The sequence below is a fragment of the Rhipicephalus sanguineus genome, chromosome 9 (genome assembly GCF_013339695.2).
Source record: "Rhipicephalus sanguineus isolate Rsan-2018 chromosome 9, BIME_Rsan_1.4, whole genome shotgun sequence".
Taxonomy (NCBI): Eukaryota; Metazoa; Arthropoda; class Arachnida; order Ixodida; family Ixodidae; genus Rhipicephalus; species Rhipicephalus sanguineus.
This window is the reverse complement of record NC_051184.2, coordinates 13,555,632-13,572,814: the sequence shown is the minus strand read 5'-3', so window position 1 is coordinate 13,572,814 and position 17,183 is coordinate 13,555,632. Positions and strand designations below refer to the sequence as shown.

The 17,183-nt window shown below is 46.8% G+C and overlaps 1 protein-coding gene across 1 annotated transcript in view; it reads left to right on the top strand.

The window, feature by feature from the left end:
- Nucleotides 1–6,320, top strand: part of LOC119404618 (mediator of RNA polymerase II transcription subunit 8) — a 43,168-nt gene extending 36,848 nt beyond the window's left edge. The window contains exons 6-7 of the mRNA XM_037671182.2: nucleotides 5,328–5,486; nucleotides 6,232–6,320. Of these exons, the coding sequence (XP_037527110.1) occupies nucleotides 5,328–5,486; nucleotides 6,232–6,311 (239 nt within the window). The 3' untranslated portion in view covers nucleotides 6,312–6,320. The remainder of the gene's footprint in view (nucleotides 1–5,327; nucleotides 5,487–6,231) is intronic.
- Nucleotides 6,321–17,183: the final 10,863 nt, after the last annotated feature.

Sequence of the window (17,183 nt, the reverse complement as noted above, 5' to 3'; positions counted from 1 at the left end):
ACAGATAATCAAGTTCATATTGCTTGCGATGGATGATTTGTGTTGGTTTGGTCCTTGAAGTGTCCATCCAAACATGGAATTTATAACGACCCATCCTTCAACATCTGTGCTGCGTTCGAGTTCACTTGTCAATACCTTCCAGAGGTGATCTCACCCAATGAGTAAGCTCAGTTCGGCTTCTGCGTCTGCTCCAAGGAAGCATCGTTCATAGCGAGAAATTTGCCTTTAAGTTGTAGCTGTCTTACAAAGTTGTTGTTGTCGAATGGTGTACAAACATCGTGACAAACAAACGGTACCATGATTGCTTGCACAATGCAGACTTCAGAGTTGTGCTGGCTATGCAAAGGAATTTCCACGATCTTCAGCTTTGCAGCACTTGAGGGTGTCGCTCTTCCAAAAACGTTGAATGCGATTCTGGTCTCCCGAACGATCTTGAGTCGTAGCTTCATTGCGAGGTCTTCCTTGATAAATGAGCGTTGGCTGCCGCTGTCCAAGATACCTCTCATATATGTTGTTACGGTGCGTCATGGACATGAGCTAGCATGGTGCTCTCCGAAGATGAAGTTATTGTCGTGACCGGCCCAAGCACAGAAGGTCTGAAGGTATACTTCACTGTCTGTCTTAGAATGCACAATGATTCTTTACGTCAGAGTACAGCGTTGGCTGACACAAATGCTGTTGTGCTGTCGGAGCTTGTTGTACTGTCTTGTCTCTTGTAGTTTGGGTCAATCATGCTAGAGGCATGTCTGCCGTGGCAAACCGAACAAGTGAGCTTCACATGACAAGACCTTGCCTGATGGCCTCAGGATGTGCAGCTGAAGGAACGATTGTCCTTGAGTAGCTGTTGCTTCTTCGTATCGAGAGAAAGTTTTTGAGTTGCAGGTTTATCCGATTGACAAAAGAAACATTCATGCCTTGCCACAGAAGCGTTATGTATGACGGCAGCGGTACTATGGTGTTGTGGCTTTTCGCTGTGCACCTTTTGAACTCCTGCCAGCAATGCGAAACACTGCTCCCGACTTTCTAATTCGACCCTTGTGAAGGTGAGCAGGTCTGTTAACTCTGCTTTTGGATATGCGGTCGCCGTAGTGTGTTCCAAAACACTTCCCAGATGATTTGCAATGGTAAGTCCTCTCAGTGCCTCCATACGCTTCTCACACACAAATGCGAGGACGATATCACGTGCCAAGGCATCTCGCAAGATGTGTATTAACATTGCCGAAAAACTAAGCACAGGTACTTTTAAAGCAATCAAGCAACGAATATGCAGTTGCACAGTATTGTAAAACTTTCGGAGACCTCTGACATTGCTTCCCGACACGACTTACGGAAGGTTTCTTAACACTTTCGTGACCGCGGAAAAATCGGTTGTTTTTGGCTAGTCCAGGAAATATTTTTTTCCTGCCACAGAATATAATTTATGCTAAAGTGTAGGGTATCAAATGATAGAGGAAGAATTGGTCTTTCCAACAGTATTAATTACAAACAACAGATTTATTTCGAATATAATAAAAAAAACTATCAAACGAAGAAAAATGCATCAAAAAGAAAGAAAGATTCATAAAAACATCAGTGCTACTCAGCAAAGGTTTAACATTTAAAAAAATCGAAATATACGTTTTGAACGCAAAGCCGTCGTAGAATAATAGTGGAAATATAAGCTCTGTAAGTACAAAGATTATTTACATAAATACAAGAATATAGGCACTAGTGCCTATCATGCCTCCGCGCGATGCAGGTTCTCGACGCGGTGAAACAAAGGCTGGCTGCGCATGTTCCGGGAAAAAAAAAATTTTTCTATTCAACTTTCCTAGCATAGTTTGCAGTTCTGGTATTTTTCAATTTTCCTGTGTATTTGTTGAAATGAACAGTGTAGCCTGTTTCAAATCTGCAAAAATCCATAACTGTACCCTCATTTGACCTCTTTCCCGCTCATATACTGCCGCATACCATACCGACCGTCACATTTCACCATTTTCTCATCCACTGAAAGGTTCCGACGGGGTTAAAAGATAGCGTAGAAAAATCGTTCATGTGTTGCAATAGAGAAGACACGTGGTGAAGATTCTCGTGGGATGCGACGGTCGTCTTCTTCAGATCAGAGACACTCAAGAAGCCTTTAACCTTTTCCGTTGCATCACTGACGGTGGACGAAGGCCTGGAAATATGTGTCGTCGACACCAACACCAATGCAAGCGCGGGACTTCAACGATTACCATGTACACATGGAGTGAGACGAACTTGCTCATCTTTTCTTCAGTAACCTCCCTCCATGGATCCATCCCGCTCACTGTATGTTGGCTTTTCGAAAGTATGCATCCACGGGTACTTATCTGTGTGGTTGCATATCTCTCTGACGACTTCTGCGGTAAAAAACAACACGAAGACGCCGCCGCGCAGCACACCGGAGCGTTGGGTCAAAGTCCGCTCCGCGCCGTCTTCGCGAAGAGAACTGCGCTCTTTCTGCAGCCGGCGCCAATTGCTCCCGCCCGAATAAAGTTAACACCTTGCAGATAAGAGCTGTTATTTTTAGAACGCACTGGATACGTTTACATCGATGCGCGGCAGCGATAAAACGACCCGAGGAGAAGATGAAACTTACCGGCGGATAGCTGCTGATGTTCCGGGGAGGTTTGACGCACTTTCGCCGTCCGTACTGAAGCCTGGCGAATCGAAGTCGTCTTCCGTGTCTGTGGTGCTACCATGATCCAGAAATTCCCGCTCATATTAATCGGAATCCGTCAAAATTCGCCGTTTCTGTGGAGCACCCGCGAGCGGCGTCGACGCCAAGTCTGAAACAACGAGCGCTCACCTACCCGACTGCGAACGAGCTTTAAAAATCTCCCCACGGTAGAAAAAACAAACTCGCAAACAAAACTGATAAAAAACATGTTATTTTATGCTTTGTATTGTGTTAGCTGTCCAGAACCACTCAGAGAGTGCCAAAACTTCATCTTGAAGTCATCAATAACATACTATCGATGGGAATAGGTGCGGTCACGAAAGCGTTAAGGCTGACAGGTGATATTGTTCGATCTTCTTACTGTCGCCAAACCTCTCCTTAAGAGGCATGACGGCGTCCGCATAGCAGGATTCTGAGTTTGGTAATTCAGCGATCGACGCTGCTGCCTCTCCCGTGGTGGAATTCCTCAAGTAGTAGAATTTCGTCGTGGGCGACACCGTATCATTCAGATGAACTGCTCCCAATTCTCAACTGCTCAGATGAACTGCTCAAACTGCTCCCAAAATCCTGTCCATTGGTGAATGTCTCCTTTGAATGTCGGAAGGTTGAGCTTAGGCAACCATAAACTCGAATGCGACGTTGCCATGGTAGTTGCTGCCATATTGGGTTGAGCAGGAAGTGTCGGTCCCAATTCGCTTTCCGTTCTTAGAACGTAATTCGGTCAGAATGCCTATGGCCTGATCCTCACACTCTGCTGCAGCAATATACTCGGCTTCGAGCTGGTTACTGGAAATATGTTCTTTGATTGCGGCATCAAGACCTGATAGTTCGAGATTGCTAGAAGTCATTGCTAGATTGCTAGATGAATCGCGCAAAGAGAGTTTGCGTAAAATCAGAGGACTTCACTGCCGACATGGAGCATGTGCATCGGGATCTTTCGCAAAGTGGCTACCCTGACTCGTTCGTGCACTCTGTGGAACGTCAGCTGGCACGGTCGCCACGTTCTGGAAACTCTCGCCCAAGAAAACGTGCTTCTGTGCCATATATTCCGGGCATCAGCGAACACCTTGCGCGTGTTCTACGCCCTTACGATGTGCAGGTAGCACACGTGCCAACAAACAAGTTGAGGCATTCCCTTGTGAGGGTAAAAGACAAGCTGCCAAAAGAAAAATTTCCTGGCGTTGTCTACAGCATCCCGTGCGCAGACTGTAGTGGAAATTACATCGGCGAGACTGGTAATTTTCCACAAAGGCTGAAACAGCATATATATGACGTAAAAAAGAAGAAGGTCTCATCAAATGCGCTGGCCCAGCACGTGGAAACGTCCGGACACAAAATAGACTGGGATAACGCAAGAATAACTGAAAGAGAAAAGAACTGGTCATCTCGGCTTCATCTCGAATCTATCACGATCCAGACAACGGCGCACACACTCAATCGAAATGACGGAAACTTTCCACACGCCTACACACGTTGCTTACATCACATTTTATAACACACATAACCGGACCGCTCACACAGTCATTTTTCACTTGTGAACAAGGCTCCCGTACGGGGGCCGAAACGTCGTGCTTTTATTTGCTTTTAATCATGGTCAGAGTTTTAATTGTCCTCATAGAAGTCAGGCAGTCGAAAAAACCTTTGAGCTTGGCGATGTCGGTATTCAAGTTGTTGAGAAGGGCCTGGGCTTCCTGCAGCAGCTTGGTGTTCTGCGTACGTCGAGCTGCCCGCTTGGCCTTGAGGCAATCCACAAGTCAAGCAATTTGGCTATGAGTAGGCAGGCGTCTGGCTCCTCCAGTAATGATCAGCAAAGCGCTCGTCGGTCTGTCGATCCTCGCCACCCACGACGCGAAGTGGACGATTACAAGATTCCTTTTGTCGTGTGAAGAAAGGGAACATTCCGCATGGGGTTTTTGGCACCATAAATATAAGAAAATTATGAGCGAATATGATAAATCAGACATGGAGCCATCTTGCCCATAGCATTCTTAACCACTTCTTCTCGTAGTCCTAGGCTGAGCAATACAACCTTCATATGAAAAAGCCTATCCATGAGCCATATGCACACTTGTGCATCTCAGTGCATTTGTCTTTTCACTTTTACATAAACGTATTGATACCATAAAGTGGCACATATGTATGTGCTGTGGTACTCTCCTGTAAATGTGGATGCTTGAAAAATTAGTGTAACATAGTAGAACTTAAAAGATGGACACAGACAACCACGCTGCTGTCTGTGTGCATGCCGTTTCAAATTTTAATGTGCTGTCAAACATTGATGCTAGTATTGGAGCCTGCCTGTGTGATCACAAATTGCTGCATGTACCATCACTATGATTGAATTCATGGTGTTTTCTGTGAAACATTTGTACAGGAGATACTCCAAGTTAGTGAACTATTTGTCGCGCACAACTACTTAATGTAGATGCCTAGGAACTAAGTTGTTATCCCATGCACTATATAACTGACCAACTTAAAGTGGCATGTATTTCCTGCATCTTGACAGAGAATGGGGCTACTACCTAACTATGGCAAAACATGGCTGCCACTGTAAACATGATAAACACATACTAACTAGCTCATCTTTTTGTCATTCTACACTAGAAGGCAGCGTTGACAAATGTGCTGGCCTTGTGATGCGCAGGTCAGCGAAGTGCCTTGGCCCAGACATCCTCTTTGGCAGACACTAACGCCCTGATTGGTGCCCTGAGCACGGGCAAGGGCCTGCGGCCAAGTCTGGGCTCACCCAAGAGCCAGTCCCCGTTGCCCACAGCGCAGTCCAGAGGAGCAAAGGCCTTTTCCAGTGAGTGGGCAGAAAACAGCCTATTTACCTCGCAAACTATTTTAGAAAAAATGTTCCCCAACTGCCAACTTTTCTTTAGTTCTCCATGGAGTCAGCACATTTAACGGAGTCAGCACCTTAAATGTGGAGGATGCATTGAAAACAACATTTTTGACCAGAGAACATTGCAACATCTTTTAAGCTAAATGTTGTTTTCTTATAAATGGTACCAGACTGAACATCAGAATGTGACCCTGAAAAAAACAATCTGGAGCTTTGAAGCCTTAAAAATCCTCTAATATTTGCCTTCAAAAGTGTGCACGAATCCCGAGTCATCTTCTCTGATGAATGCCGTCTGAATTTCGTACTCTTGTTAGTGGCAAAGCCTAATGAGCCATTCAGAAGTGCCAGTAATTGTTATACGCTTCATATATGTGCACTGCCTAATGCTGTTACAAACCATCTTTTTGGCAATGTGACTGCATGAGTATGTATTTCTCAAGCTATGGTTTTCCTTTTGTGCACATGCACTGCAGAGAAAAGTACATATTCTACAGAAGGTGTAATGTTTAGCCTGCGCCAGATCTCTTGCCTCCAGGCAGCAATGCTAAACAGAGTAAGTATTGTAACAAAGTATTTCCTGCTATGACCCATCATGCTAACTAATCAAAGGAGGCCAGGTTATTCAGTCACAATCACATTTCTTGGTTTGTGCATGTCAGTGAATGTGGCACTTTACAGTGTGATGTTTCTTTTCTGCCACTAGTGCACCCAGCGGGCAAGATGCCAAGTTCCATCAAGACCAATATCAAGTCTGCTGGTGCCTCTCATCCTTATGGCCGGTGATTAATAAAGACGCCACTGGGCCCCATCTATGAGAAACCCTTTCAGGGTCAATGACATACATTTAAAAAGCATGCCTTTTTCTATCATTTCTCTTGCTTGACATGTGCTGCCACACTGCGGGAGTAGGTGTAATTTTTTTTCTTGCGCCGATGTCTCTGATTTTTGTTTATAGCTTGCTACAGTGGTGCGCCGGCTATCGCTTGCGCATCTGGTCATTGCTGGACACGCAGTGGCTAGTTTCGGTTGCATCCTTCAGGCGGTTCCTGCTTGCGCCTGCAAAACTGATGGCTCTCTGGTTTCAAATCTCTCAATGGGTGACTCTCTCATTTATTGCTCGCTGGGCATGATTACACCTGCTTCCGCGCAGGCATTGACTTACACAAATGATGCCACCATGGCTGCATTTCCTGTTTTGGGGACTCACAAAAACCAATTCCGTCTCGGTAATAATACAAAGCAAGGGTTGAGATATTTGACGAAGCAGCGCACAAAAGGACAAAATCACGCTCACATAAAATGACACAAACTGCTTCATCAAATATCATGGCGCACCAACTAGCCCATCAGTACATATTAAGTATGGTTTGAGATTGGGCTAGTTAGATAAAACTAAGGATTATTATAGGTTCTTCACTCATTTTGCTTTCCAGTTGCGCGCACAACCATAGTTTTTTTCTTCAGTGCGCTCGCCCATGCAGTTTACCTACGCTATGGAAGTGCGCACCGGTTGCTCTGCCGCAAGCGAGTCAAGCAGCGTAATTTGGTACGTCTGTGAAATATACTTATTACAACGCATCACTTTTTAAAAGTTGTATAAGTTTTTTTAGAATTTCTTGTAGTTAGCCATGAATAAACCATGTGTATGCAACAACACAATTCTTTTGGAACTTTATTGTCACCCTAAAAAAAAAATTTTTTTTTTAAATAGATTTACCCCGATGCATTTAAATCTGTAATAAAAATATCAACCCTGGAAGGTCGCACTTGGCAAAAAAATTTGACGCTCAGAGGAATAAGGTCCCTCGCCTGATTAAGAACTTGTTGGGCAAGTTGGTGAGTGCTTAACATCGTGGTTTAGCACTAAAAAAGACACATGTGAGAGACGGGGCAGGTGCTACTAACAACTGGTTTATTGCAAGGGTTGCAATGGAATAAATAGCACACTGGTGCGCAGACGTAACAAGGCATCACCACTTATTAGGCTACGGGCATGTGGTATCAAAAAGCCTAATCTTGTTTCTCTGCAAGCAGACAGACGTGTCGCTAACACAGTTAGTACCTTTTTTCTTTATATGATACGCCTCCCAAAGTTCACGGGCTGATTTGTTCCAGCTTCTTCCTAGAATCTTGGCCTCTCGAAATATCGGCTCACACATACATTTTCGGCAGTGGGACGAAAGATGGGCCCCGTCTACTTTCTTTAGATTTTGTGCATGTTCCCTTAACCGGTCATTAAGGCATCGGCCTGTTTGCCCTATCTACGACTTACCGCGAGACAGCGGTATGTCATACACCACTCCTTGTACACATTTCACAAAGGGCGAGGCATGCTTGTTTGAGCACCCTTCCTTCTTGCAGCCGACCTTTGTTGTGCGAGAGCACAGCTGTGCAAGCTTGGTAGGTGCCGAAAAAACAAGCGGGACCCCATGCCTATTCGCAACCTTCTTCAGGTTGTGCGAAACCTTGTGTACATACGGCACAGCTTCAGGTTTCTTCCCCGGTGCTCCCACATCCGCTGTTTTCCGCTTGGCGCTGCCCTTCAGTTTTCGGAGTAGGGCCTCAGCCGCCGCCACCAAGACCGGTCCAGGGAAACCCGCGGACAATAAATAGTCTTTCCAATTGTTTCACAAAGGCCGCTTCTACTACATGTGAGCACGACTTTCACAAGACCGATTCCAGGCAGGATATAGCGATGCCCCTCTTAACAAGCTTTGAGTGGGCTTTTTTAGCGCTAAACCACGACGTTAAGTCCTTTGCCTGAGCTCAGGGCACCAATTCGAGGGATGTCTTTGCATGGTGATCATCAATACATAGACACATACACACACACACCCCTTCTCATTTATCAGTTCCCTGTTCTATTTGTGCAGCCTGCATTCATAAATGAGGTGATAAACATCTAGTTGCCAAGAAGTATCACTCACTAGTAAGCCATGTGAAATCTTTGAGCCAACATTATTTCGGCACGTTGCTGTAATTTTTAGAACCAGACTTGATGTTTGCTTCTTCACAGTGTGGTTTCTAGTGGACTATTTTCACGTGTCACGGTGTGTCGTACTCGTATGCAATTTGATCCACGAAAAAATTCGGCAGATCCCACGTACCGTGGGAATCGATGTAATGCGAAGCATGCGGCGGGAAGGTGACTGTGGTGTAATCTTTTACATTGAGCAAGACGTTATGAAATGACACTAAAGACAGGCGCAAATGGTATACACACACACATATGTTGAGGAGTCGCGCATGTGTTATATAACTAGTTGTTTACAGTTGCGTAACGATGCCAACAGTAACATAGGCATTACCAACACCAGACGCGGTAAGTGGATATGTAGTGCTTATACTTGTCTGTTATGATGGAGAATGCACGCACGCTTCACGAACCCGTGTGCATGTGTGGAAGGGGTTCGTGAGAGTTCTCAGGTAGATGGCAGTGAGCGGAATATGTTGTCGTGATTGATGTGCGCAGCGCAGACCTCGCCAATTGCGCTGCTTGTCTGTGTGTGTTCGGTGTCTGGCGGCCGGTGAAGTGGGATGTGGCCTACGTTGAAGTTGCGAATCGCCGTGTTCTTATATGTGCCCACGCCACCGCATCTTCAATAAAGCCGCTTGCTGTGGACGACACATTGGAATACCGTGATTGCAGTGAACTCATCGCTCTGGTTTTCAGTAAGTGCTAACACGCCAATTTCTGTGAGCAGAGCGACTTTTTCGAGGTTGTGCGCATGCACAGACTGTACGCCGAGAGCGGTGAGGTGATTGTTGTGGTTGTGGCACCGAATGAATGTGGTAGCCCAGTCCAAGACATCTAGAGGCCTATTTACTAGCCCAGTCATGTCGTCGAGAGAGCCAGCGACATGTCGGAACATGAAGTCACCTTTTGCTTTGGTGATGTTAGGCCGTCGAGGCTGGTAGCCCTGAAAAGTGCTACGTAGACTAATTTCTGTGGATGGCGTTTATCGTATCCGAAGAGTACCTGGGCGTATGTTGCCCTTTGCGACATCATCAGATTGCTGATGATGTGCCATCTGCGATCTTGTCACAGCCCCCAAGAATGGTAAATCCTGTCCGTCGTCGGCGGAAGTAGAGGCAGCGGGTTCAATCAGAGCATGTGACAAGCAATCAGCATCACTGTGCTTGCGGCAAGACTTATATACAACTGTGATATCGTATTCCTGTAATCGTAGCCTCCATCTTGCAAGCCGTCCACACAGGTCCTTGAGATTAGCCAGCCAGCATAGTGAATGATGGTCACTTAAAGCTCGAAAATGCCTGCCGTATAAATATGGTCGAAACTTGGTGATAGCCCATACCACAGCGAGGCATTCTTTTTCCGTCACTGAGTAGTTCACCTCAGCTTTCGAAAGAGTGCGACTGGCGTACACAATGACTCGTTCTTGTCCATTTTGCCATTGAATAAGTACGGCCCCGAGACCTGCATTACTTGCATCTGTGTGGATGTGTGTCTTCGTCAAAATGCGAAAGAACAGGATGGCTCTGAAGGCAATTCTGTAGTTCATTGAAGGCATCCTCCTGTTCACTAAGCCTAACGAAGGGCACATATTTTGTCAGCCGAGTCAGCGATTCGCGAAAAATTTTTGACGAATCGTCTGTAATAGGCGGAGAGACCTAAAAATTGCCTCACGGCCTTTTTATCCATGGCTTTGGAAATTTTGCGATGGCCTCAGTCTTCCCAGGATCTGGGCGGACGCCTTCCGCACTGATGACATGGCCGAGAAAAAGTTCGCGGAAGCCGAAAGGGCATTTCTGCGGTTTTATCGTCAAATCTGCTGACTTGATAGCGGTGAGCACAGCCCGCAGCCTTTCCACATGTTGCTTGAAGGTAGCAGAGAAGACTACAACGTCGTCAAGATAAACCAGACAAGACTGCCATTTCAGACCGGAGAGCACCGTGTCCATCATTCCTGGAAGGTGGCGGCTGCTGAACAAAGACCAAAGGGAAGAACCTTAAACTCGTATAAACCGTCCAGTGTAGAAACGCAGTCTTTTCGTGATCTCTTTCGTCAGCTTTGATCTGCCAATATCTGCTTTAAAGGTCCAGCGAGGAAAAATACTTCGCATCTCGTAGCCTATCCAGAGTGTCATGAATCCTTGAAAGAGGATAAACACCCCGTTTAGTGACGGCATTCGGTTTCCGGTAATCAATGCAGAAACGCAAGGTCTGATCCTTTTTCTTCACAAGGACAACAGGTGAGGCCCAGGGACTTGCTGACGGCTGAATGACGTCGTCCATGAGCATTTCTTGAACCTGAATTCCTATCATAGGTCGGCAAACTCACTCATGAGTCGACTCACTCAGGCTCACAGACTCAGATCGGCCCGTGAGTCTGAGTGAGTCCGGGTGAGTAATATTTTGGCGAGTTTGTGTCCGAGTGAGTCCAGTTGAAGAAATTTTGGGTGAGTCTGAGTGAGTCTGGTTGAGGAAAATATTGGTGAGCCTGAGTCCGAGTGAGCCCTAAGCACAAAATATAATTCCTGAGTGAGTCTGAGTGAGCTCCACCTTTCATTGCTTACCTATGGTCCTATCTCCTCATATTCAGCATTACTGTCAGCCTTATATCGGCTTGCATTTATACTCAAGTCTATTCACACATATCTTGACGCACTCACGTTTATGCGCCACCTCAGTATTTATTGGTCAGAGAATTCAATTGGGAGGGCTGCCATGACGTCCCCCCTGCAAACTCTTTCATGAAAAGTTCTTGATAAAAATATCTCGTCTAAGTCGGGTATTTCATAAAAATGTCCTTACTAGATTACTGATAACTAGTATTTCAAGGTATAAGATCAAAAGGCGCATCGTAGAGCACTGATTATGTGATATTGGCATTAAAGAGCATTGACACCAAGATGGAAAAAAGGTAGTTTTACGCTCGCGGACTCGTGAGTCGGCTCACTCAGACTCGAGTGAAGCCGTGAGTCTGAGCGAGTCCGGCAGAGTAATATGTTGGTGAATTTGAGTCCGGTTGAGAAAAAGTTTAGTGAGCCTGAGCCCGAGTGGGTCCGGTTGAGGAAAATTTTGGTGAGTCTGAGTCCGAGTGAGCCCTCGGAGCAGAATATATTTGTTGAGTGAGTCTGAGTGAGCTCCAACTTTTTTGCCGAGCTATGCTTCCTATAGCCTCTTTTTCTTTAGGTGACACACGGTAGGGATGCTGGTATATAGGCCTCACCAACTCATCAACATTGAGGTGATAGGTGTACGACAGACTTAGGATGACGTCGAGAAACATTCGGCGAAATCCTTTACAAGTCTCTCTATTTTTTCCTTTTGATGGGGCAGTAGTCCTGGTTCGATGTCGATAGCTGCCACGACAGAGTGCACGTCTTGTAAATCATATGTCGTGGTTTCAGAAGTGTTCAGTTCCGTAACCTGGCCGAAATCATTCAGACTGGTGATGACAGTTCCCTTTGTGATGTGTTGTATCTCATTTCCAAAGTTAATAAGCAAAATGTTGGTACATCTGCTACACAGCCGAACAAGGCCTCGTGCCATGCAGATACCTTTTTGAAGCATCAGGTCGGTGTTGCTGTCAGCAAATCCTTCGAAGTCGCTGAACACCCTGTTGGTTACTGCGACAGATATGCTCGATCTCAGCGGTATCATGACGTCGTCATCCACAATACAGAAGTCATAAACGTCTTCTTCAGTATCGAAAGTTGCGATAGCGTGCCTCGTTGAGATTGAGACGCAAAATTCTCGCAAGTTGATTACAATGCCGTTAGCTTGCAAGAAGTCCATGCCGATAATCAAGTCTCTTGAGCATTCGGGCAGCACAATAAGGCTGGCGACGTATGTGAAACCCCGTATACCATTTCTTGTGGTGCATATTCCCGTCGGGTCGATGAGGTGCCTTCCTGCTGTGCAAACTTGTGGCCCCTTCCAAGGCGTCAGCACTTTCTTCAGTATTTTAGAAAGCTCATTACTTATTACTGAATAATCTGCGCCTGTATCCACCAGTGCAATGACTTCGTAGCCATCAATAAACACGTGTAAATCTGAAGCAACATCGCTGCCATGGCACCTGTTTCTGAGTCTGTCGTCGTTCAGAGTCAACGATGGAGGTGGTTTTGCGTCAGCGTCGACAGCGGCCTTGCCTCCACAGGTCGCTGACTCTAATTTTCCCAATGCATGGGCTTGGTGAACGGCGTCTTGGAGAGCTTGCTTAAACGCGGGGGCTTGGCGACCAATACCTCCCCGTCGTTGTTGCTCGAAGGGGATGTTACTGAAAGCCACGTGAGCTTTGACGACTCGAGAGGTACTGAAGCAAAACTGCTACCCGGCCTAGTTGGAACGAATTCATTGTGGTACTTGCGCGAAAACAAACGGGGACAAAGGCGTACAGATAGACAAGTGCAAAAGAGAGGTACCCCTCGATTTCAAAGGGGCGCTCACCATTTCATGGTCGAGGTGTGTTTACAGGGAAACCACAAAGTCCTGCCTGGCGATATGGTAACAGAGGGGTATCCTATCGGGAGTGCGCCAGATAGCGCTCTTTCCGAGTCTCCTCTCGGGTGGTGGCTGCAGCGTGCTTGGATACATCGGGTGCTGTATCGGAGTAGTGGCTGCAACGTCTGCATGTCCGGGAGTTCCTCGCAGTAGAAAATCGGCATAGGACATATTGGGCTGACAATGTAGTGGCGCTTCTGTATGTGCATTTGTCTGAGGTTCCTGGACCGCCTGTCGAACCTCCTCACGTATCACGTCGGCCAGCGATGAAAGCATTGGAGCGCTCTGGCCAAGTCGCTGTCTCTGTAGCTCTTCTCATACTACAGACCTTAGCAGCTCGTGCAACATCTCCATGCTGTTTCCGAAGGCTGCTGGCAATGCGCCCTAAGAGGCAATGTTCATCTCTCGGTTATACATTCTTGCTCGCTGTTGGAGCGTTCTTTCGATTGCAGCCACCTCGAAACAAAACTCAGCGGCGATGTGCGGCAAGCTGTGAACAAGTCTGGCAAACAGTTCCTGTTTTACCCCTCGCATTAAATGACGCAGCTTCTTGTCCTCGCTCATGTTTCGGTCCGCTAGGCGGAATAGGCAAGACATATCCTCCACATACATGGCCACGCTTTCGTTGTTGCACGGGCTTCTCGCTTGGAGAGCAGCTTCGGCTCTCTCTCTGCGATCTGTACTCGGGTAAGTGGTGAGCAGCTCCCGTCGGAAGTCATCTCATGATGGCATGGCAGAATTGTGGTTTTCATATCACGTTTGTTCTTGTGCTATCCTCCAATGCGAAGTAAACGCGTCCCAGTCTGCGATCTGCTTCCCATCCGTTAGCCTTTGCAACACGCTCGAATTGTTCTAGCCAATCCTCCGTGTCTTTGTGGGTGTCGCCGTGAAAAAGCTGCAGCGTCAATGGGGGATTCACTATGATGTTAGCCGGCGTGAGCTGAGCTGTCATGTCGGTAGCGCCTCCATTCACAGCCGCTAAGAGTCTAAGAGAATCCGACAAACGTGAAAACTCAGGAGCCTCACCACATAGGCGTCCACTGCAGCGCTGATGAACAGGAGTCGCCTCATTGGGTTCAAGTTGCTGCGGTTCTGGACTGTGTTCGGTCACTCGAGAAGGGCTTGGCATCCTACCCCGCACCTCCACCAGATTTGTAACGCACAGTTCACAAACACACTTTCCTTCCTTGTCAGGCACAAGTCCGCCCAACTCACTATAGTGAGTTGGGCGGACTTGTGCCCGAGAAGGAAGCAGGAGACAACTAAAACGGCAATCCCCGAGCAGCTCTGGAAAGCAGCCCTCTTTCGGCTGCTACACCTCCTCTTCTTCTCTTCCTTCGGTTGTGTCCCGTGTGGGTCGCACGCAGCTGTTTTGGCCTGGGTACAGCAGGCATGCGCTCTCCGCCACACATTTACTTTGGCATGTATGCCAAAAACAACTGGGAGGGCGTACAAATCGGCCTGGGTGCGTAGTTTGAAACCACCTTGTGACATATATAGTTACGGCATTTGCTTGTGCAAGAGGACCCTGTGTCCTTTTACACGAGATATTTTTCTGGCGAATACCGTGGTTCTATTGAGGGTGTGAGGTAGTGATGTGCTTTGTCCTATCTGGGATGACAATGCCTACCGTGGACGTTGGAAATTCAAGCCACAGTCGCAAGAGGTTGCCGTGATCGTCACGCTCAATGTACCACAAGGTGCCCATGTTTTCATTAACGAGGCCGTCGCTTACGTCGATGTTGGCAGTGATCATGTACGGCTTGCCGATGCTCAGGTAAATTGAGGCCAGCAGGCTAACCATGTCGCTTGCATTCATGTTGGCCACCTTGGTCAAGGCATCCCTGTGTATGCGGGATGACATAACACATTGTCCGCAGCGTCGAGGTAACGTGCGTTATAGTGGTCGACGTCCGCATTGCTATTGCCGTATGCTGTCAGGGCACTTAGGGGAGACTTCTTTGCGTGTCACAAAGCGGCTCTCAATCAATCTCATGTCATCGTCGGTCAGCTTGAGGCCATCGCCAAGCCTCATATGAAATGAAGACAACACTGCGTCATTCTGGGGGACCACGTGGACGAGTAGACGGCAGTCGAGCGTCCTCCAGGGGTGTTCTGCCTTCAGCTTCCTCACTTGCCTTGTGTTTCAATGTGCATTTTCGCGGTTACCATGTTGATTGAAACTGTCAATCACCTGTGGCACATACCAGCATAACATGAAATGTGGTATGCGGGTATGTGCCACATGTGACTGGGGGAAGGGATTCATGACGTACACGACCGACATTTTGCATTATTCATGTCATGACCAGTGAATCGTGTTCATCGTACATTGATCCCCTGCTATGCCAATTTTGGCAAAGCCAATTTGGCATATGCCAATTTGACTATGCCAATTTTGCCCTCTGCGTGACGGTTGAGTATTTTACCACACAGCCAGACCGGTGCTTGGAACTCCTTCGCAAAAAAAACACCAGGCCTGCGCGGAACATGCAGCACAGTCACAGCAAAAGCTGGAAGAGCGGCCTTTCTAGGGCCCACTGTAAACTCTCTTGGAGCAACTAATACAAGTACACTTGAAAGGTAACCACTACGCCATAAATCATAATTTCCGCAAAGTGGGGAAGCACCCACTATGCCATTATTTGTCATTCTGTGGAGAAGTGAGGTACTCGCTACACATCTGCAAGGTATTATGTGCACTTTGTTGATGCTGTGGCTCATGACAATGAAGAATTATGGTTGATCCCTTTGTAACGGTTTGGAAGCATTAAACATGAAACAACTCACTCATTATGCAATTTGCATTGTATGACGCCTGGTTGTTATTTTACTCACGTACAACGCTATATTACACATGTTAACGTGATTCCAATTGCCCGACACGACTTTTTCAAGCACTGTCGTGGCTCTGTGGTAGAAAACTCGACTATTACGCAGAGGGCCCGGGTTCAGATCTCATCCAATCCTGGATATTATTTTCTCATTTTGCATGATAGCGGTTACGGACACGGCGGCAAACAACTACGCCACCAAAATCAACTGCTGTGATCTCATAACAGCGTTCGCTGTAAAAGTCCCTTTATGCCGGACAATAAATCATGCTAACAGAAGTAATATAGCGTGGTAAAGGAGTAAAGTAACAACAAGGCGCCATACAACATGAATTGCTTAACGAGTTGAAAGCTTCCCACCCTTTACAAAATGCTCAGCCATAATGCTTCGTCTCCAGCCACAGCATTAACAAGGTGCACATAATGCCCTACAGACGCATAGTGGGTACTTCCCAGCTTTGCAAAACTATGATTTATGGGGTATTGTGTACCTTGCAACTGTACTTGCAATACAACAGGCTCTAGGAAGGCTGCGACTGTGCTCCGTGTTCCGTGCAGGCGTGGCGCTTTTTTTTCCGTGTCGCAGTTAAAATACGAATTATTTACACATATCTGCGTCTCGGCGATACGAACCTCACGGGGGAGTGAAAATATTCGTATCACCAAAAAAACTAGCAAAATGTTTTCAAACCACGAAATACGCACAAGTTTGACACACGCGAATGAACCAATAAGGGACAGCGCAACGACACATTAATCTATCGCTGCATTAGCCGTGTACCTTCGGAGCTACGTAGCCGCTATCAGTGATCATGCCGATAGGCCGATAGCGACTGCAGTCGCTGTAGTTTCGTGCGCAGTAGGGTTCCTCGACCTACTCCACCCTGCAAGGGGGCGCGCGCATCGAGGAACCCTAGTGCGCTGGCCGCACATACTTTCGGAGCACGCTCCTATCGGCTGTCACTGAATGGTTTAGGTACCCATGTTTGTATTGCCCGTCACGACGCGGAAAAGTGTTCGCTGTAGCGCTACGCTTCTTTGTCTTGCTTAAACAAATCATTAAATAGCTGTACAATTATTAGTATTTCTAAAGTGAAGTGCAGTATCATTAGAGAATGCCCATGGATTGCTCCTATCAGCTTTCACGTGTTAGTTGCACAGTTTGTTTCAAAAAACTTTTTCCTATGTTTCCACCATACTGCACTACAAAGGGCAAGGCAGCAATAATTCCTCCAGCATGCCCGGGCAAGGGTAGGGCTTCATGTACACAGAATAGTAGAAGATCAAGGAAGTACACAGACTAATTTAAAGTGCAGACAGTCACCAAAAAGAATGTGAGAGATTGGATGC